Raw genomic sequence first — 24084 nt, 5'->3', positions numbered from 1 at the left:
AATCATCTGAAAAGGAAACAGTAGATGACAAGACTTCAGAACCCCAGTCACACAATGAAGCAAAACCCACTGATACTGAGATAGACGAGGAAAAGAAACAGGAAGAAGAGAAAGTCACAGCGGAGGCCGACCCAGAGCCCACTGAGACACAATGCACCAAAGAGGATGAGTCACCTCCATCAGAACCAGAGAACAAGGAAGAGCAAACGGCAGCGCAGGATAAAACAGAGGTGGAGGAGGTGCCAGCGATTGAAACGGCAGAGATGAAACCGGAGCCCCAGGAAGACCTTACATGTGAAGAAACACCTGTAGCTGATGCAGAGAAGCAGGGAGATGGGGAGGCTGTCCCTGGAGGCCCTTCAGAGGGGAGCGGAGACACAGCCACAGTTCAGGCTGAGAAGACAGCAGACACAACGGAGGTAAAGGCGGAAGATGAGGTCATAACAGAGGATGAGAAGGAGCAGGCACCAGAGGAGGCCCTGGGAGCAGAGGCCAATAATGATGACCTACAACAAGAGAGTGTTAAAGACAATCAGACAAGTGAGAAGGCAGAGGAGGAAAGTGAGAAATCCATAAAAGAAAATGTGGAAGACGATAAAGTGGAGAGAGAGAAATCTGATGATAATGAGGTTGGAGGTAAAGAAACTAATCAAGATGAGACAGCAGAAGGGGACAAAGGAGAGGTTAAAGAGCAAACTGGAGAAGTTAATTCAGAACAGGAAGACAAGCATGAGAATAAGGAAGAGGAAAGGATAAAGGCGGAAGAAGATAATGGAAATACTGAAGAAAAGGCAAAAGAGGAGCCAGAGGTTGGAAATTCTGATGAAGGAGATAAAGTCACAGATGAAGCAAAGGTTGAGGAAGTAGAAACATCAGAAAGAAATGATGAGGGCAGCAAAGTTCAGGGCAGTGAAGACATTAAAGATAAGATTGATCCAGAAAACGCAGAAGAAAAGGTGACTACAGCTGACACTGTTGTTGAAGTTGAAGGAAGCTCTCATGGTGCTGCGGAACAACTTGAGAATAATGCTGAGGGAGAGCTGGAGAAAGGGAACAAATCTGCCAACATGACCGATGACAATGTAGGTGACCATAAAGCAGACGATGAAGAACAGGAGACCGAAAATACTGAAGATAAACCTGAAGAGAGCAACATGGAGGCTGACAGCGTTCAAAAAGAAAATGAAAATGAAAGAGCTCATAGCGAAAAGGATGAAAGAGAAACAACAGCTGCTGAAATTGACACTGAAAATGGAGAGAGAGACAGCATGAAAGCCTCTGATGAACAGAAGGAATCCCAGGAGGACGGAGCAAAGACCACATCCCAAGAAAAGCATGACGTGGATGGAGAGAACACTGAAGAAAATAATACAAGCTCAGAGACAACAAAAGAGGAACCCGATAAAGTAGAACCTGAACAAGGCTCTGAAGACCACGAAAAGACGAGTGATAATTGTAACGATGACAAGGCTGACCAGGTTGCTGAGACCAATTTGGAGAATGAATCTAAGATAGAGGACACCGATGCAGATGTCAAATCTGAATCCCAATCAGAGGAACCTAACAAAGATAAAGACATGGAGGAGTCGAAACAACATCCTGATGAAAATACTGAGGTGACGGACTGCAAAGAATCAGCTCCCGAAGATGAAGACAAGGGTTCGGACATTAATGAAAAAAATAATAATATCCTGAATAATGTTAATGAGGTGATACTTGTTACTTCTGAGCCCCATTCTTCACAGCCTGCAGCTGATGATTTGGACAATATGACACACAAATCTGATGAAGAGAAAGAGAAGTCCAGTGCACCTTCTGACTCAAAAATAGAAAAACAAACAAACTCAGAGGCGAACGCCACTGACGATGCTCCTTCTGCTGTGGATGGAGACACTGGCGCAGACACAGAGGAAGCAAGCAAGCCCTCTGAGGAAGGAGCAAGTGTGGTGCTCAAACCTCAGGCAGAATCAGCACAGCTTACAGACAAGGGTGCAGATCAACCAAAAGAGAGTGCATTAGGCAAGGAGGGAGATGTTCCTGAGACTGCTAAAACAGAGGAAAATAATGCAACTCCAGAGTCCTTGGAAATAGAAGACAGCAGAAATCTAGTCACAAACTGGGTGACACTGCATCAAACAACCAAGTCCTTTCAGAAATTCAGTGACCCTATAGAGGTAGAATCTACAAACACTACAGTTCTACAAAAATCAGCGAGTCCACTTCAAATGTTGACGATAGATGAGCATAAAGTTGGTGATGAAATCAACGCAGAGAGTGTTGAGAAAGAGCCACAACCCACAGCAAATGATGGTAGTGAATCTAAAGACAACACCAAAGTGGAAGACCTACACTCTGATCTCAAGAGTAATCACTCTAAAGACGACGCCCCCAGTGAAAGCCAACCCACCGAAGATGCTCCGCAAGTGAAAGAGGAAAGTGGGGTCACACAACAGGCGCCCATTACAGAGACGGATAATGATGAAGAGGACACAACCAGGCCAGCGAACAAGGAGATGAGTACAGAAGAACACAACGACAAAAGTGGACTATTTGAAGGAGAGAAGCATCAAGAACCTGCAGCAAATGATGGCAGTGAACCTAAAGACAGCACCAAAGTGGAAGACCTACACTCCGATCTCAAGAGTAATCACTCTAAAGATGACGCCCCCAGTGAAAGCCAACCCACCGAAGAAGCTCTGCAAGTGAAAGAGGAAACTGGGGTCACAGAACCGGTGCCCATTACAGAGAGTGAAAATGATGGAGACGATGCAACCAGGGGAGCAAACAAGGAGATGTGTACAGAAGAACACAAAGAAACAAGTGAACTATTTGAAGGTGGGAAGGATCAAGATGCAACAACACAGAAAGACACTGAGCAATCAGACAATTGCAAAACTGAAATGGAAAGCATTACCAATCAATCAGAGGCTAGTGTTAAATCTGATCGTGGACCTGAGAATCAAAGAGAAGAGGAAATAACCCAAGATGATCCAGGGCTAAATTCAAAACAGACAATGATTGAAGGAATTAAAAATGTCCCATCCCCGCCCATAAGTGAAGGACATCAGGAAAATTCAGAGAGTCCAGAGAAGCTGGATCCTTCTGGCATAATAACAACTGGCGAGCCTGAAAACACAGAAAATGGGGATAAGAAAGAAGAAGATAGCACAGAACTTACAGAAGTATCAGATCTTACATTGACTTCAAAGTCAGAGGAGGGAAGCCAGGATGACTCTCACACTGGACAGACCCAGACCAATCAGACAGAAGGCAGCATCAATGGAGACAACAAAACTGTGCAGTTGATTGAGGACAAAAAAGATCTCAATAAAGACCCTTTAAGTGTGGAAGAGACTTCGCTGCTTGGACACAATACATACGCTCTGTTGACCACTGCACGGACAGAAAATGACTAATATCTATTAACAGCACACTAAAGACTGAGAAGCAGCAAGTGATTTAAAAATGTACTAGCATTTAAAGATTTGAGAGAATGTGCTTTGATTGAGTTTTCTCATTATGCAGTTGTGACATTTGGGTACTTGTAAACAGGGAAGCTATATTAATTAGGCTTAATGACACAAATGTTAATGATGCATTTATCCTTTGAACAGTGATCAAGGCAGCTTTATGTGCTATGAATGCCCTAAAGTGACATATGATGTCTGTGTTTATACTGACAACTTAAATGGCCATCATCCTTCAATCACCAACTAAGCTACATAATTAATTTTGATTGTTACATTTAATGCTTACAATGGCCCATCTCTTCCTATTGTTGGTAGCAAATAATGAGGCGTAGTTTGTGGATCGTATCGAGCAGTCACTGTCACTGTTACCAACCAAACAGTAAGCAGACACCCTCCACTCACGCCGCACAAACAGTTGAATAATTCATCGTTGTAACATCTCCTGTGGCTCAATTTGCCCCAAAGCACCCCTGTGCTCTTTACATGTCCATGCCCCCGACAGCTCACCTGTAGAGCGTGTCCCATAGGTTAAGTCCTTCCTGCAGCCAAGGATACCTTACTGCGTTTGTTTTGCACAGAAGGTAGCAATAGTTAGTGAGTTGGCATTTCTAATCAGTGTTTTGATATGATTTCTCATGAATCATTTCTAGAAAATGTTATATCCATGTCATAAAATGAGGTGAAAAATAAATTAAAGAGTGGATGTGGATGAAACTATTCTCATTCTTTGAGAGACACATACAGGTATTTGGGGGCATGGTCAAGTCCGTCTTTGTCTTGGAGGTGAAACAAAATGGATATCAGCATTGAGTTTGTGACACGGATCGCATACAGTGTTATGTTGTTATGTCCTACCGCAAAATTATGGTTAAATAAGTGCAGGGACCTGCAACAACCATCATCTTATGACAAAATTAAGATGGGACAGCCAAATATTAGTTTTACAAGCTCCAGAGCCATAAAAAGGAGCGAAATCCATGCAAAAAGTATTTTTACCCCCTATTTGCACTTACGGTGTCATGCCACTTACTATGGCATGACATCACTGTAGCTAAAATAATCTAGTCTGTCAAAGAGATGTCAGAGAGGTCTCAGTGTTGAAACTGCGATTCGTCTTGAGTCGGCACTAATTTGTGTCAATATTTGCCGCTAAGACTGGCACCAAATACTGTATATACATTTCTATATACATTTACTCATGTTCTATTACATTTTCCACTTTTATTTCCACTATTACATTTCACTTTGCCTAACATTTCACTACCAGTTAAACAGTCAGGGTACGTGAGTGATTGTGTGGTTTAGCCAAATTTAAAAGATTAAAAGATAGACATTACTTGTTACCTTTTCTTTTTCTATTAAAGCTAAAGTTGGGTACAAATATTACATACATAACTTTGAGGTTTTAAACACTTTAATTTCAATGTTTGGCCGATAGTATGAAATTATCCACAAAAACAAAGAACCATGTCACAAGTATTTACAATATACAAAATCACAGCAATAATATTTGTAATTATGTCACCAAGTATTGCTAGAGTAATTATGAATAGAACAAATGTTAGCAACTCTGTACTGTACTCATCTGTACTTGAAATTCATATACAAATTATGTCTCATGTTAACACAATCCACTTCAAACACTGATGACTTTTACCTGCATTTCTAAATGAACTATGCAGTATACCTTATTGCGCAACATGAATAAATATGTAATAGAGTAGTTTTAGCCAAAGAGGAAACTCAAAATAAGCGGTGTGTGGCTTTGTGAATAATAATAACAGTGTTAGTTGCTGTCCTCAAAGCTGCCGTTGCTGCTGAAGGAGGAACGGAAACGCATGGTGCTCATGGGATCTGACACATAGCCTGGGGAAGAGATATGCCAGTTTACAATATATATTTACTGACAATAAGTCCAATCTATACAGTAGTTGAAGCAGAGATGAGTATACAATCTTGACCGTTTTGATGTCACTTAAGGGTCTCTCTCTATACATTCTGAAAGTCTCTGTTTGTATCCGTCTCTCAATGTGGAGATGACGGACGTCACAGTACAGACATCATAGACTAGACCGTTAAGTACTCTGACAGCGGGTACTGCACTAGTTCAATCAATTACGAAAGGTAACGTTTGGAAATTCTACAATATGCTGACAGTTTGATATAAGTTTAGAATCTTAAAGAGAATCCACTTTTGTGAAGTGAAAGGGAACCCAATGTTTAGAATGACACACTTAACAGCTTTGTTACATTATAATATATCAGCTGGACATGCATTTCAACACAAACCATTGCGGTCAATTGGTGGAAACTGCATATTCCGCCTCAGTTCATCCAGAGTCAGACCTTGGGTTGCGTTCTCCCTTTCCCTGAAAATGAACAACATTGTCTCCCATGAGAAATATTGTCATCATCCTTGACTCAGAACGCACAACAACAACAGTAGGCAACTGGCCCTGTTCTGGTTAAGGTGGGCTTACTATGATTACTACACATAATTAATTCAGATAGATGAGGTGAAGCTAAGTACAGGCAGGAGAAATCCCATATCTAATGTCCCCTTGTGTTTAATATAGGATGACCTATGCCCGATATACTATATCCGGGCACTTACTTTCTCCAGCAGAACACATAGGCTATTCAAAATTGATGACACCTTTGATCAAGTGCCAAGGAATTTCTGACGGCTACATGCCACAGTAGCATAACACAGAACCCCACCCTCTGAAAGAGGCAATCGGAGAGCGGGATCAAACACACACACACACACACACACACACACACACACACACACACACACACACACACACACACACACACACACACACACACACACACACACACACACACACACACACACACACACACACACACACACACACACACACAGCCTTGGGCAGGCCACCAGTGGAGGCTTTAGTCAGAGTGCCATGCATGTTTTATTGCATGTGCTTCCCTTTGTTTCTCAGACCTGTATCCGAGCAACTCCACTCCTCACAGATGCAGTAAGATAGCTCAAGTGTTGTGCATGTTACTGGTCAAACAATAGTGATGGCATAAGGGGGGATGTGTGCACTATCGCTATCACAGAACCCTTTAGAACAGGCCCAGACATGATGACGTCCTTGGATTCCCTACTGGCAGAGGACCTGGAGTCACAAACAATAGTTAAAACGCTAGTTGTTAACTTTGTGTTTTCACAGCACTACAAGGCCAGGGGGAACTATGTGTAATAGCCTCGGTAAAACTGCTTTGTGGAAGATCTGCTTACATTATTTGTGGCCTGAGCAACTGTCCCGTACCAGACCAGACCAGACCAGTCCCATGGATCCGGCCGTCGCTGCTGCCCAGTGTCCCATCTAGTTGCCCTTGAGCAACTCACTGAACCTAATCCTGCTTATTCATTCTAAATAATTGTGCCAACTACACCACAGGTTTTCAAAATGGGCCCACAAGGGGCTATATATAGCCTGGATGTATTTAGTGTGGTCTGGTGGTGGTGGTACCTTTGACTCCAGATGGCGTAGGCTCGAGTGTTCAGAGCGTACTCCAGCTCAAAGCGAGAGCGCAGCGCGGCCACATGACTCCGTCCGGGTCCCCCCCGCCCGACCAGGCTGTCAGAGGAGGCGGAGGGGGACAGGGACCCACTGCTGTTACTGGAGGCTGGAGACATCAACTGTGGTTGGAGAACAGTGGTGGAAAAAGTAACTAAGTACATTTACTCAATTACTGGAGAAACTTTTACTTTAATTGAGCATTTCCATTTTACTTAATTTTTATTTATATTTATTTTATATTTTTTACATATTTCTACTCCACTACATCTCAGAGGCAAATGGTGTACCACAAGTTACTAGTTACTTTGCAGATTTATATTATTAATACAAATCATACATTAACTCATAATTTATAATGTATTATTATCGTAACTACTCAGCAGAACATAAATTGATTAAAAAAAGTGATTTAAAGTGATTATAATGCAATAATAATCGCTCCACGCAGCTTCAGTCTGATAATCAGGCTAGTAATTCTAATTCCTGCCTTTAAGAACCGTACTACTATGGAAACATATTATTGTTTATTCATTGCTTCGCCTATATATCCATAAACACAGACCATTTCCCCGTTAGTGGCTTTATTTTTACTTGTTTGCTTACATTTTGTCCAAAGTAATTAAAATGTTACCAAACACACCTGGGTCAATGTTGGCCAAACATAATTGCGCTGTTATTAAGTCATGGATGTTTGAACTTTGTTTGAAAATCAATCTTTTCTCTAGGGGCTATTTTCAGCTAGACTTTTCAAATCAGTTATTGTTATTAGGCTATTGCATTGAAACGCAATGAAAACATAACTTTGACAAAAAGACTGCACAATTACTTACAGTATATGCTATGTTTTGGAATACATGTCTCAAGCAAGTATCTGCAAGCTGATTTTCATATTGAAATTAATGGAATCCAAATCCAATTCTAGCTTACTATAATACATGATTGAATAATACAATCAATGTTACAGGATTTGATTAGGAAGCAGATACATTTTATATTAAGTTACAGTAAGTCAAAATGTAAGCTTATTCCCAGTAAAACTTTAAAAAGTGAAAAATAAAGTACAGTAAAAAATACAGTAAACAAGTATATATTTTTTACAACTTACCAATGGTGTTGCTTTGACTGTGATGTCTTTTGCTGTATCTACAGTACTTAGTTTTTCTTGCCCTATAATCTGTATTTTAACTGCTGTACTGTCTTTGGCGACTGCATTTTCCTCGCTGGATAGAATAAAGGTCTTATCTTAAAACAATCCCCATACCTCAACATTACACAGACATTCCTCCAGGTTGTTAACCACCTCAGAGAACTCAGGCCTATCCTGAAATGGAGAAAGCGGAGGTCACAATTATCTTTGATAAGGTTCAAGTAAAAACAAGCTCTATAGCATTAATGTCGATGTCCCCCTAATGCTTAATTATACTCACTTGCCAAAAATAGCAGATCTACAAGCTCGCAAAGTGTCGCACGGTTGTACGATGAAGTATAAATTAGGCCTAAAACGGACACAGATGGAGAAACACACACACACACCTGTGTCCTCCCTCACACTGTGCACTCTTTCTAGTCCACCCACGCAGGAAGCAAAGGTGAGCTGTGCTTCAAAAGCAGAAGCAGACCTTTAGATCTCTTCTCTCCCTGTGTAAAAGAACAAACACTGTGCCACCTTGGAGCTGTTCAATTATACATCACATCTGCTGACAACAATGGCCAAGGTCTGTCTGTGTACTGCTTTTGATGAATAAAACCCATACAAGGTCCACAAGACAGCAAAGATTTAAAGAAAATAAACAATTAATACTCCTCAAAGGGCTTTTATTTTGAATTGACGTAATGGAACCTTCTCTCATTACCATTCATACACCATCTTTCCCAGTCTACTGTAAACAATTCACCTCTGTTCACTTCTGAAATAACATGCAAGAACAATTTTGGTGTCTTTAATTATATTGATATATGGGTAAATAATCTAAAATGTATTACAATGCCCCTGGATGTGATGAATGGTTGTGATGAATGGTTGAATTGTATGAATGGTTTGATCTTTAACCAGCAGCTTTTATGTTCTCAATCAAGGACCTAGTAATATTACATTTTAAATATTTCCAGTTTCATGAGCCTTCAAATCTGTCATGTACCCGTTTTATATTTTCCAAAGCAACACACTCATTCATGCAAAACTTACTTTTCAGTTTTTGTCTGACAGCAGGAGCATTATAATCCGCTGACATGGCAACGTTCACTCACAGTCTCATGGGTTTTTACATTTGAAACATGCTGTACGGAGCCTGCAATCACAGTGTGACACAACGTACCCTTACAGCAGATCGCTGAACCAAACAGGTAGGGCCTGGGGGAGGGCCTCAGGGGAGATGTGTGCCTTATAAATTCCTGTGATGGCTGCTGTCGGGACAGAAACCTCTTATCTCCATATTTAAACCTTTTGTGTTTTTTCGTAAATTAATGCCCTTCTTGATCATACTACAGCGTCCCAGAAAAGTATCAAAAGTAGCAGATCTACAAGCTCAAAACGCGGCGCGTTTTGAGCTTGTAGATCTGCTACTTTTGCTATTTTTAAACGTTAATACTGAAAAGTAACGGTTTTGGACATATGAGGTTTCCACCCGACAGAGACAATATACTGTAACTGGTCTCTCATTGAAAAATACTGGATCTCTTGACACACATTTACACCCTGGGACAGTGGGGCACAAGCAGGGCCCAGACAAAGCCCAAGGGGGGGGGTACATCTATGACCTCCACAGAGGCAGTTGGCTGGCAACCAACCACCCCTGGCAAACAACAAGGCGAGGAGGGGGGTAGCAAAATGTGCCAGCAGCATGCCTGGTTGTCTAACGACGGTTCTAATGAGACAGAACAAACACGGCAAGCCTATTATGAACATAGCGGACCGATGCAGAGGGAGGTACACACAGTTCATGTGTGCTGATAATAAATGTGCTGCCATGCTTTAATGTAGCATCATGGGGATACTTGTAGGCCTGTACCATTCATTAATGCAGTACTACCTGCTTATGCAAGCAGCTGAGTCAGCATTCACTCACTCACCTCTCAGTGTCTAAACATGTCATTATGCTGGTAGCTGACTCAGCGAGATGTGAAGTGAGCTTGTAGATCTGTTATTTATTTACAGTAATTATTTTATAATCGATTAAATTAATTAGTTAAATTAACTGTTGCATGCCTGCTCTAACCACAACCCATACCATACACAGTCAAATCCTCAGTGTTCATTTATCTATTTGTGGATTAAAGTAAAAGCTGCAATCCGGAACACGTTTTCAATGAGTAAAACATTATTTTAACCCATCTGTATAACTAGCACATCTGCAGTGGTTGGAAGTGGTCTCCCTACTATTCCATTGAGAGATTTAGGCCCTGGTGTCAGGTAGGACACCTACTGTACTGGCTGACAAGTAGTCCTGCCTGAAGCTCATGGTGGGGATAGCCTCTTGGTTGAGTGGTAGAAGTTTGGTGTCAGGGGACCTGGATAGGGTAGGTCTGAATCCTGGATAGGACATTAACGTTATGGATTGTAGCTTTAAGTTAAAGCTGCACTATGTGACTTTCCTGTTCTACCCTGGATTTGAACCCGGGCCTCCTGTGCGATGCTGAAATATTTGACCACTGAGCTAATAGAGCCAAAATAAAATGTTGACCTTCAGGTCACAATTCATGTCAAACCAGAAACAGGGGCGTGTCAAAGGTCGTCTCCAACCATAAAACGGGATCTAAATGTCTCAATAGAAGAGCAGGGAGACCAAATACAACCACCTCAATACTCTACCAATGCCATACAGATTGGAAAAATAAAAATGTGTTCACAAAAAAAAGTTACAGGTGAAATAGGACATGGCAGTACAGTACCTCTGGACTGGAGTTCCAGCCCCTCATTAGGAGACTAGAGATGGGCTTGGGGATGGAGTAGCCAACAGGAGGCCGGACGTGATGGTACGCCATGTCTGCTGCTGCTGCCGCTGGTAGGAGCAGAGAGGGCTAGATCACTGATTTTCAACCTACATTATTTAAATTCACAGACCCCTAGTTTGATATGCATTAAGGCCACGGGCTCCCATTTGATAGAATTTGATAGAACCCATTCTACACTGTAAAATCTGCACTTGAACTAGTTATGACGATCACGCAGACTGGCCATGGTCACTTGTTATCATGTTTTTGTGACTTAGGCTTGTTTTGGTTTTTCTCTTGACCACAAGGTTAAAATGTGATTTTTAGACAGATTCTAGTTTCATTGTTTACCTAGTATATATAGTATAGTTTCAACGTACAGATTATTATTGATAGTATTTTGTTTAGACTGATCCTAGGTTCTTGGTTTACCTGTGATCCTAGTTTACTGAGACACGACACTGTCTGTCTGCATAAATGCCTAAATTGTAAACTGTAAAATCTGCAGTGTTCTTGTAACTCTGGGAGAGTACAAATGGAACCGTTTACATTTGTACACTCTCTGAGTTTGTTACAGAGTACACACCCATAAAGGTCAATCCCCAGCTAAATCAACCAAGGACCCCTGAGGATCCCCGGACCCCACTTTGAGAACCACCAGGATAGATTATCTTTGATCTCCACTGAAATTATTTTCCAAATTCTAAAGATTAAGTTACATTGTACTCTATCGCACAACTATCTATCGTGTCACTAGATGCAGTGTGATGTTAGTTGAATTGTTTTTATTTTCGACGATAACGTCACACTACAGAGAATAAATTAGGCTTAATAATCAAAAGTAAATGTTGATATACATTTTCTACAAGGGAAATAGGTTGACAGTATTTTTTGTGTACTCAGAGTCTCTAGTTACAGTTGTTATTACTATGTACTGCGTCATTTAATTCAAGTCATTGATCAATAAATGACTAGAAATATTACCAGGTTTCAAGTGAGCAAATGGTATCTCTCCTGTCAGCAGCTCCCACAGGCAGAGGGCGTAGCTGAACATGTCTGCCTTCACCGTGTAGCGGGTGCACTGGGTGAACACCTCCGGAGCCATCCAACGCAGGTTCTACACACACACACACGCACGCACACGGACACGCACACGCACACACACACACACACACACACACACACACACACACACACGTTTGTATTACAGGTGAGAATGGACGTTAATTTGATGAATGCCATTTCTACCTCACCCTAAATGTTGAAAGTAGCTGATCTACAAGCTCACAATGTGTCGCGCATAGTGAGCTTGTATGTAGATCGACTATTTTCCGAAGTGTGCTACCGGCTATACAGCAGGGTTTGAGCACAACTCTAACCCAACCCCTAAACCTAACCTCTAAATGCCTAATACTAACCTGAATATTTTATCATTATTTTATAATATTTTATCATATTTTACAATATATAAAAATTGTGAGCATAACTGTAAAGTAAACATATTTTTTAAACCATAAAACAACAATTTCTCTTAGGAGGACCAAGACTTTTTCCCTCATAATTACTACTTCTTCAATTCCACTATACTTGTGAGGGACATTTGTCCCTCACAAGTATAGTAATACAAGCACACACACACACACACACACACACACACACACACACACACACACACACACACACACACACACACACACACACACACACACACACACACACACACACACACACACACACACACACACACACACACACGCACACACACACATTAAATTAAAATCTGTATATTGCTTAAAACACACAAAATCACATTATATACCGTAAAACCCTCAAAACAAATCAATACGAAACATAAAAAAATCGTTCATCAAACGTCCCGTGTACGTGCACGCCAAACAAACGTGCACACGCTCACAGCCAATTACTGTTGTAAAACACTGTACTCCAGCGAGAATAACTGGTTGCTCAGAACAGGCTGTACCCAGAGGACGTAACACACTTAACACTAGACTGCTAGGCCAAGCACTCTGGGTGCTGATGACTCAGCACACACTGAGACACTATTTGCATGAGGGCAGTTTTCTCTGCGGACGGTAATTGATGGCAGGAGCTCCAGCCAGGGCTATAATAATGATATACGCAATGCTTTTATCCAGGGGCCTGAGTTGTGCTCCGTCTCGCGGCGGTGTCGCGCGGCCAAAACAGCCGACCTACAAGCTCACAAGGCGCCGCGGACACGACGCCTTGTGAGCTTGTAGGTCGGCTGTTTTCGGCGCGCAACAACGTCGTGCGGCGGAGTGTAAGTCAGACTTATTACAGTACCGGCGGCGCAGACGTTTTTAGTACAGGTGGGAAAACAGGGCCTTTTCACCCTGGCGGTGTTTAGTGCCATGCACCACCCGCGGAGATATGTAGCACTGAAATGTGCTGTCAAAGTGAGTCTCTGACTTTACTTTGACATACCTGATGGTTTTACTCATAGTGTGTTTTAAAGGCGTTACATAAAGCAGCTTTAAAGACGGAGCACGGACTAACCCCAGGCTGCTTGGTCATGTTGTCCTCCTGAACGGACTGCAGAAACCTGGATTCTGCACAGAAAAAAAGAGAACATTTAATAACACAAATATGTTACACCCATTCACATTCAAAGTTAATATCTTATGGCATTTATGCTTGATTAGACAGACAGTGCGTTGAAGATAGATGAGAATGAGAAAGACGGGGTAGAGAGAGAGAAAGAGAGAGAGAGAGAGAGAGAGAGAGACACATACACAGACAATATGGCATGCATGAGCAGGTCATGAGCTGGATTTGAATACAGGAGGTTAGAATTACTGTATTCATGAGGTGTACACAGTGACAATTCCAGCCGCCAATACAAACCATCACATTACTTCTTAGTATAGGCTATAGAGTACAGTATGTGACAACCCAATCCAGACACACTTTAATAGTTACAATGACTACAGAACAACATACTCTACACACAAAACCCCTACAGCTGATAGCAAGGAGCACGTGGGTCAAAGCCACATCATCCAGGAAACTGGAACTGTGACCAACATTTCCTGTGTGTCAAGTAGAAATGTACCAGGAAAAGAAATTGGAATCAGGCAGAAAACATACAATAGCAAACCCTTTTCTACTAAGGCATGAAAAACGCTGTAATAAACCTGTACCGTACCTCCAAAATCAGCCACCACCGCATGTCCGTCTTCATAGAGCAGAATATTATGACTGAAAGGAAATGTACTCGTTACCAAAATAACACTTATTCTATTTCACCTTTGGCATTTTGACAGTATAACTGTCATAATTATGAAAGGCACTGTTCCTGACAATTATAGGTTTCTTTAAAAAAGGCACAGAAAACCCGTATTTATAGTGACCCCTATCCCCATTATGGCTTGTGCCTTACCTGTTGAGGTCTCTGTGGATGATAGGCTGCGTGAGGTTATGCAGGTACTCCATGCCCTTGGCCACGTCGATGGCAATGATGAGCTTGGACTGCAGGTCGATCAGCCTGTCCATTGACACATCATTAAAGGAGTGGGGCCACTTAGTGGCCGGATCAATGGTCCCTGCCAATCACCACCCCGCAGCCACTTAACACAGATCAATAGGACAGTCTATAAGACAGCAGCACCTGGATGTGCAGTTAGTGGAACACTTCATATGGATCAATGGTGAGCCCGACAAAAAAAAGGGGAACCGATTGGTGTGCAAGACACTGTAGATGAAGAGGCTGATAGAGAGACATCAGACATGTGTCACTGGGTCGTGTAAACATGTACTTATTTGGCACTGAGTAACTTTGCAGTTGATTGTTCACTCCCATGTCAATAAGTACATTCAGAGGAACTTTGACGATTTAACCACATGAACCCTAATCTCTCAAAACAGATTCAGAGCTTTTTCCCCCTTTTTTTTGCCGATGGATTCCCAGATTGCATGAACCCTAGCATCCCTTTTCTGTCCATGTCAAACAAAGGCGAACATTTGGCAAAAATAGCAGATCAATTTGACACATTGTGAGCTTGTAGATTTGGTGATTTGGCAGTTTGCAGATTATGATCAAAACTGACAGTTGTGTGTCTTAAGATGTATACGTTGGTTTGAGACCTAGATGTAAACATTGGCCAAAACATCAGTACTTTAGTGCACAATTCCTTTTCCTCCTTCTAGTAGTTAAAATTTGTAAGAGTCACAATTAACCGATTAAGAACGGGAACGCATCTGTGTCGTTTTAGATTTCTTTGGCTATTCAAAAATAGCAGATATACATGCTGATAGCGCGCCACCAAGTGCCGTGCTATGAGCTTGTAGATCTGCTATTTATTTTAAATCATGAACATGTTTGCAAATCTTTGAATATATATATTTTCAAAGCAAACATTTGTAACTCAAATCTTTGCTTTTGGGGGTCTCTGGAACATTTCTTTTTTTATATTTTAATGTTTTATATTTCTTTCAAAAAACTGTTTAGAAAACATCTTTAGAATCGGCCTCAGGTCTTAATGGGTTACGGTAACACAGTAATACATAAGATATGTCCTATGTGATTACATATCCAAACAGCCATGTACAAACATTCACACACCTTTTCTGCTCATGTAGCAGGGAGAACAGAGATCCTCCAGAGATATACTGGGTGACAATGGCAAACTGGCTGGGGTCATCCAGGCACGCACCCACAAACTGGATGACACAGGGGTGGTTAAGGCGACATAGGATGGACACTTCTCTGCAGAACATGTCCACGTCTGACTTGGAGCAAAAAGTGTTGGCTCGATAGCTAGACAGGGCAGATGACATTAATGAGTGACTTCCATTTCTTGAGGGATGTGGTATAAATATCGTCGCTGTCAGGCAGAAACATTGTTCAAAACCGTTACTTTTCAGGACATGATAAAAAAGGTTATTATTTAGTCAAAAGCTCTTGTTAATACTTTTTATTGGTTTACCCATTAAGACCGGGAACGCATCTGTGTAACCACTTAAACTATCATTTTATACTTTGGCTACTAAAAAATAGCAGATATACAAGCTAATAGCTATGAGCTTGTAGATCTGCTATTTTGTCTACTTTTACGCGACACTGTAAAAAAAAAAAGAAGATTTGGAGGTACAATGTTTTTGTACAACAGCAATGACATAACGTATCTTTAGATGCGTTAAAGTTCTGATTACCGTTTTATGGCGACAACTTTGTTCCGGCACTTGCCTCTGTAGACCTTCCCAAAAGAGCCTGAAGAGAAGTTGAAGCAGAAGTGACGTTAAGTATAAAGATTATCTGGTGAGCAAGCATGTCGGGTGAGAAAAACTCAGAGAGGATGAGGCTGGATTGATTTACCTGAGCCAATGATCTCATTGAACTCCAGCTCAGACAGTTGTAGTTGGAAATGGGATGGAAGGCTGGCTCTGAGTAGCAGAACGTCAGCTTTCTCTACACATTGGATCATATTTATGAAGTTATTTAATATCGGGGGACAGCAGTGAATGACATTGTCAGCAACAGTAGCTACAGTATGTTCCATGGCAACAGAGAGAGTGTACAATACGTCATACCAGCTGACAGGGATTTTAAGTGCAAGGAATACGCTTTCGGCTTCACCACTCTTCACTACCTTTAGTCATGCTTTTGATCTTGCCCAGGGGAGATGGCACAGACACATAGGATCCATCTGAAAGACAGCCAACAGAACATACATGTAGGGGTGCAACAGTTAATCAAACTAATCTATTATAACAATCCCTAAATTACGTTTTGTTTCTTTCCAATGTAGAAAAAATAGAAATAATATCCGATCTACAAGCTCGTAGATCTTGTAGAGCTTGTAGATCTGTTATTTTCGCTATTTTTGTGCAACAGTGCTGTACGACGAAGTTTGGAATAGGGCTTAAGTGGTTAATAAGACAAATCAATTAAGTTGATTCTAAAAAATCTATTCGGATTTTTTCTCGTCGATTCGTTGATATTCAATAGTTTAAAAGCGTGCTTCTTGATTATTCAATTAATCAAAAAACGAACCAATACAATAATCGCTAAGAAAATGATTTATAGTTGCAGCCCTATATACATGCTGAAGAGCACGTATCCACACTAATTGAATGGATTATCGCACTGCTCCGTTACACGTACAGTATGTTTAAGTGGCATCTGATCCATATGGCGACAGCTACAAGGTGACTTACCCCCTCCAGGCTGGGAGTACTCATTGCAGGGAGAGTCATCGGGTCGTTTGTAGTGTTTCAGTAAAGTGACAATGGCGTCATGGCCTGAGATATAACACACAAGGTCAGAGGCATCACAAGATATGCAGGTCTGCCTGTTTGTATGTACTGTAGGCCAGAGATTCTCAAACATTCTCATGTCAAGGACACCCAAATGTATTTATTTGTTCGGCCACAGACCCCCATCTGAAAAGATTTTGTGTCAGGGTCAGGGACGCCCATCAGAGAAGATTTGTGTCATTGTTTTCCTCCGGAGTAGATTTTTCCATGTTTTCAAAAATAGCAGCGACTTTCAAATAGCGAAAGTGTGAATAGGGTTAAAGTGGTTGAACTGGTTTTGAACTTGAAGCTACATTAACTAATGTGCTGGGGCCCCCCTGGAACCTCCTCAAGGACCCCTGGGAGGCCTCGGAACCCAATTTTGAGAACCACTGCTATAGCCCATGGTGCTCAGACTTGTTGGTGCATAGTCCTTGAGCTGGAAGGCTGAAAGCATGTTGTTGTTAAGTGAGCACACAAAGCGATTGTGAAACTATAATAATGAGGACGTTTGTAATGCACTGAATCATGATCAAATAATTACGTCTGCTATCTTTGATCATTTTTTGGGGGGAAAGTATGAGAACTACTGATTTAGAAGGCATTTGTAGAATCGGCCTCAGGCTTAATGGGTTAAAAAAAAAAAAAAGAGTAAAGAATCTGAGTACTTCTTCCAACACAGCTGCCATACAGACCTTTCTCGTAGGCCCACATCAGACAGGTCTGCTCATCCTTCTCCCCGCTGGACCTGCTGGGGTCACAGGCCACCAGGTTCATGTCTGCCCCGCTGTCCAGCAGGAACTGCACCAGACGGATGTGACCGTGGAAACAGGCACTGTGAAGACCTACACACAGTGGAAACAGGCACTGTGAAGACCTACACACAGTGGAAACAGGCACTGTGAAGACCTAGACACAGTGGAAATAGGCACTGTGAAGACCTACACACAGGTCTCACAACTGATCAAGTGACCGTGCAAGTTAACCACTTAACCCATTTAGACCTGTTACACCTATACGTTGTTATACCTTTCAAGCCAGGACAGCATCTGTATCACATTAGTTGTTGCTATATATATATCTAGCAATATCATTATTTATTATTTATTTTTGTATAAACATTTGAAGTTTTTCAGAAAAAATTGGATTTTGAAGGTGATTTTAGAATCGGCTACAAGCTCACAACGTGTCACAATGCAATGCGGACCCCACGCTGAGAACCAGTGATTTACAAGATGTAAATACATACCTGTATGTCCATCCCTGCCTTGGTGGTTAATGCTCATGGCGTTTTGTTTCAACAAGAACTTAACCATCTCCAGGTTTTTACCATAAGTGCAGGCGCTGTGAGACACAAATACGGTATACACACTACCTCAGACGACGGTTTTCATTTACTAGTTTCATTGTTTGAGTCAAATGTCTCGAAAAAGGCACACCTGTGCTACATAAAAAGTTGATTTAAATAGAAATACCTGTGAAATGCTGTTTCGCTGAATATGTTTTCCTTTGATAGGCTGTCTGTGCCAGATAGCTGAATAATCTCCTTCACCGCCTCAAATTTTCCATTATAACAGGCCCTGCAGAAACACAGCTCTATCAATTTGATATCATCTCCCAAAGTCTATACTCATTTGCATAGCACTCATGGCCATTTCAAGACCATATGAAACACTTACAAATGTAGCGGAGTGTCTCCATAAATGTTGACAGAGTGAGGATGGGCATGCCAGTTGCTCTGCAGGAGAAAGCGGACCACCTCGTGATGACCAAACCGGGCACTGAAGTGGAGAGGACCATGGTCCTCATTGTCCTGGGCATTGACTAGAGGGATGAGTACAAACATCACTTACTGCACCAATACTTTCTGTTCATTTGAACCAGTGGTTCTCAAAGTGGGATCCTTGAGGGGGGTTCCAGGGGGTCCCCAGCAAAATCAGTTAATATAGCATCAAAATCAGTTTAACCCTGGATAATAAGCCTTATATGCCTTAATACATTATAATTTTAAACAAAAAAAGTATGAAGATGTTTTTTAGTTAGCACATGCATTCCATACATTCATAGGGCTGGACCACACATAGACAAATGACATCATCAACTCAAGGTGTCGCCTCCCTTGAGTAACTATTTCTAAAATAAATAGAATATTTAATTTAATTTAAATGTTTAGTTATAGAGGGAAATTATTATGTATTAAGGCAAATAAGGCGTATTAGCCAGGGATCCTTTTAACACACATTTTATACTTGGACTATTTTAAAGTAATTTTGAAAAAGTTTAACGCAACTTTTCACTTATGGAAATCCCTTCAAATGGGGTAACGTAGCCTAATGTGTACTGTATCAATTTGGGAGTCCGTGACATGAAAACGTTTGAGAACCACTAATTTAAAGTACCATTCGTTACATCATCTCCATAAACAAAATAGGAGTTTTTTTTTATTTTTTATTATTTAATGGGTAATAATTATACTAAAATTGGGTCATATAGGAGAAGGCATTAGATCTATAACAGTAGGCTATACATAAAGCATATAGTGGCACATCACTCTGAAAAGCAGTTATTCTCAAACTTTTAAATTTAATGGACACCCAATTTGATGTATATAGTACCTTTATTAGAAAGATAAACCCCTTGAGATTAATCATCTAATTACCGAGGTCCTGATGCATTAGAACATGGAATTATTGATATGAATTTTTAATATATGGCTATCAAGGATGAGTGCCGAGAGTAGGACCTAATAGCAGAAGATTTAGGCCAAAGAGATCAACTCTAGGTTTTATTGAGGTTGTCCAAAAGACAAACAATTAACAAAGGCTCACCAAAACTTGGCATGCAGAGAAATAAACTACGGTTCTCCAGAAACACACACACAAGTACTCAACATGACATAGAATGATGAACTGACAAAGAAACACAGGGGAGTTTAAATTGACACGGGACTAACAGGACAGGTGAATCAACTGACAATCAACACAGGGATAGGCAAACAGGACACAAAAGTGACATAGGGTTAACGAATTATCATAGTGGAGAGACAAAACTGGTAATAGCAAATCAGTCTATGCTACACTACATAGTCCTCTCGCTGCCTCATCTATAAGAAGTGCAAGAGGACTATGTAGTGTAGCATAGAGATAACAATGAAACTCTGATCAAAATAGCCACAGTTACGTTCTATCATAGTATTTACTTGTAGATGTAACAATGGTGGAGTTATTAGCAATCTTTTATGTAGGGACCCTCTGGAAGCTCTTCCAGGACCCTGGACCCCACATTCAGAACCACTGCTTTAAAGGACAGGCAAAAGCTTCCTGTGAGCTAATTGTATGTGTCGCTTTGTCACAAATGACTCAAATGAGTTCATGACAGACTCTTCGCCCCATAGCCTACTCCTAGCTGGTCTCTGAGTCTCATTGCTTTGCCTGCTATATCATACATTATATTTATAAAAATCAAACAAACATCCAATGCATTGTTGAACTTGAACTTGGGACTTAAAATAAAATAATGTTTGTTTTGTTTGTGAATTCAAACCCTCACCATCAGTCTTGCTCCCGTCTGCCATCAGCATTTTGACAATTCCCAGGAAGCCCTTGGCAGCAGCCAGGTGTAACGGCCTGTCACCCACCTCACCAGTCACGTTCACATCGGCCCCAAACTTCAACAACAGCCTTGTCACCTGAGAGAGAGAGAGAGAGAAAGACAGAAAGAAAGAAAGAGAGAAAGAGAGAGTGACTGAAGTTGAATGAATGACGATGGGGACATACTTATAAGTAGATAGATTAAAAGGAAATGTCAATTTGTTACCATCTGAACGTATTCTATTACAATGCTATGATGAACTAGTAACATGAGAAGTATGTTAGCTGACTGAGAACATGTAAATATCAGGTGTATGTGAGTGCCTGCTCATAGTCATAGTAACACTAGGTGGATGTCAGCTGTAGGTGAGTACCTGCTCATAGTCATAGTAACACTAGGTGGATGTCAGCTGTAGGTGAGTACCTGCTCATGGCCATAGTAAGCAGCAATATGCAGCGGGGTGAAGAACACAGCATCCTGGACATTAACATAAGCTCCATGTTGTAGGAGTATATCCACTGCCTGGACAAAATGACAAATTAAGTCAAAACAAAGCTTTTTCTGCTGTTTATTCTTTTATCTGCAAACAAAAGGCATTGCTGTGATCGTACAAACATCCTCAGAGAAGACATCATTGATCTCAACAGGAGCAGGCCTTGCAGCAGGCCTGCAACCAACAAATGACCCTCTGTAGAGTTACTTTGTGATTTGGGAAATCTGTCCACTATATATCGACCCCTATACATGAACAAAATCCTGTTCACATGTTGAGTGTATATATATGGTGAATAAAACTGATTGTGAATCAGATTCTTGTTTTAACCAGGATCAGTTCTCACCTCATGGTGCCCAGCCACTGTAGCTATGTGCAGGGCAGTGAGGGCACCATAGCCCACCTGTTGGATGTCTGAACCTCCATGAAGCAGTGCTGTCAGGTGCTCACCATTGTCCTGAGGGACATGGGATTAAAACACAGCTTTACACACAACTACAAGTAGATCTGCTATTTTATATTTTAAAAATGTTTCAAATTGAAAACTTTCCACCTATAATGATGCCTAAAATAGGGACGCCGGTGATTAATTATAATTCCTATATGAAGCAGCAGGCCTACACAGCAAAGTCTTGGGTAATTTAACTCTGAGTGTGGAAATGGACCCATAAAAGGTGTAAAGTCAAGTAAGAGTATATTCTTTACACACTGTTAACCCATTAAAACTGGGAAAGTATCTGTGGATTTCACTGTGAATGTCTTGTTCACCTTCGTCCTCCAGTCACTCTCATACCCACATTAGCAGGATTAATTACGGTAATATTCCCATATGCAGCATTGTGACATTCCCTAAAATACAATGACTCCCCAATGTTCCCATACCTAAAATGCACTGTGTATAAAGTGTGTTTGCAACTCTAATAGTTTTGTGCAGCTTGCACTCCACCATGTGGCAAAAGTTAGGAAGGTCTTCAGATGACAAATCACACCATCCCGAGCACCCGATTGATGCAGATTGATGAAAGATGTTAATTTGAAGGCACTCAAAAAAGGTTTAAAGTGTTCTTTCACCAAAAAGGCTGCCAGGTGAAGAGCAGTGAAGCCATTCCTGGTCAGTCTGGAGGGACGCAAGCCTTTCAGCATCAGACTCCGAATGTGAGACTTGTTCGCTGCACAAGAACATATAATGTTGGTTGTACCACAGGGCAGCATCAGATGTAACATGATGAGATGTTTAGTGAAAAATAAGAGGTTTTACGTCAATACAGAATAGCAACAACAGACTATTGTGTTACAGGGACCTAAATCCATGGAGTAAAAAGCAAGCTGGCCAGAATTGATACTATTGTCTGACAATTTCATGTCTACTTTGTGCACATTTTAATTACCTTCTTCACAGTTTGAGCTGCCACCATCCAGCAGAGGGCACAGTCACAAGAGCTAATAGCAATCTGTACAAGAAATAGGCCTAGTCTGTGCAACCCTAAATACAGTATGTTTATCATTTCACTGAAGAATAAAAGCAGCAAATGCAAATACACTGCAATATGACAATTCTCTCAATGCAGCTTTTCCCACAACACTGCTGAATTTGTTGTATGGAGTGTACTTTTGTATTTCAATAATTGAGGGACGAAGAAGCCAAAGGCAACATGTTCACTGCGGTGGACAATATAGTCAATCTAATCCTTTCTCCCACTGTGATGTTTTGGAAAGGGGTTATTAATAGGAGGCCGTACATACCTCCACACACACAGCAGAGATGCAACAAGGACAGCCCACTCTCTGTCCGGTAGCTCAAGTTCACCTTCTGGAAAGCTTCATCAGAGCTGAGCCAGAGAAAGAATAGAATCAACATCTTCTGTTTGCATTAACATCCGTCTGCTGTATTCAAAGCTCTCCCTGCTCAGAAATAAAATATGTGAGTGGATTATGTAATGAGGAACGCTCATTCTGCCTTTCCTCATTTTGGATAAAATTCTCACCTGAAAGCATGTTTGAGCTCCGCCAGCTTGTTTTCCTCGATGCGTAGGTCATCTTCTAGCTTCTCGATAATCACAGTGTATGATTCACTCACTTTCTTCTTCCATTCGTCTTCACAGCCACATCATAAGGGTTAGCCATAATTACATTGTCAATACTATTCATATAAGGTGTAAATTTAGCATGGTAATTAACAGTAGAAACACAGTAGAATATACCGGTAGTGTATACAGTAAAGATACAGAGCTGTATTTAACCTGTACACCTGAATCAGACATAATTAGTGACTATAACATTTATGCCAGGCTTGTTAAAACAATCGGCACAAGAAAGTGAACCTAATTCTACCCTCTTCGGCACAAACTTGGCCAACAGACCCTGAGATTTAGCCAAAGATAAATCTAGACCGCTTAACCACATTGATGCTAAACCATTACCTGTGCATGTCTGAGTTGGTCTCGATTTGTAATTCCCCATTGAGAGTCCTTCTCTTTCTGTATGTGTTGTATAGTTTTGTTAACCAGAGTAAAGCGGTAATACAATCTCTCTCCCTCTGCCACAATACTGTTGGGCCAGATAAAGTGGGGGGATCAGTGCTGAGGCTAAAAATAAACATCTTTGAGTGGAATGCCTGACAACTATGACAACTGATCTCCCTTTGTATGCAAGCAAGTTTGTGTGTGTGAGAGAGAGAGAGAGAGAGAGAGAGAGAGAGAGAGAGAGAGAGAGAGAGAGAGAGAGAGAGAGAGAGAGAGAGAGAGAGAGAGAGTGAGTGTGTGTAGCCACT

General features: G+C 41.2%; 1 protein-coding gene across 1 annotated transcript; it reads right to left on the bottom strand.

Annotated features, from left to right (window-relative positions):
* Nucleotides 1–4872: 4872 nt before the first annotated feature.
* tnni3k (TNNI3 interacting kinase) lies at nt 4873–23863 on the bottom strand. The gene is made up of 25 exons (XM_084067347.1): nt 23735–23863; nt 23300–23408; nt 23058–23143; nt 22386–22483; nt 21661–21771; nt 21245–21343; nt 20780–20918; nt 18910–19054; nt 18706–18810; nt 18480–18574; nt 17926–18075; nt 17153–17236; nt 16585–16641; nt 16311–16403; nt 16148–16205; nt 15558–15752; nt 14376–14480; nt 14142–14194; nt 13493–13545; nt 11942–12074; nt 10916–11025; nt 8289–8348; nt 6977–7146; nt 5760–5839; nt 4873–5336 (listed from the first exon to the last, which is right to left on the bottom strand). The coding sequence occupies exons 1-25, from the start codon at nt 23772–23774 to the stop codon at nt 5257–5259; spliced, it is 2508 nt and encodes an 835-aa protein (XP_083923473.1). The 5' UTR covers nt 23775–23863; the 3' UTR covers nt 4873–5256.
* Nucleotides 23864–24084: the final 221 nt, after the last annotated feature.

Source organism: Gymnoscopelus microlampas, assembly GCF_963454915.1.
Source record: "Gymnoscopelus microlampas genome assembly, chromosome: 9".
Classification (NCBI taxonomy): domain Eukaryota; kingdom Metazoa; phylum Chordata; class Actinopteri; order Myctophiformes; family Myctophidae; genus Gymnoscopelus; species Gymnoscopelus microlampas.
This window is presented reverse-complemented; position numbering and strand designations above follow the sequence as displayed.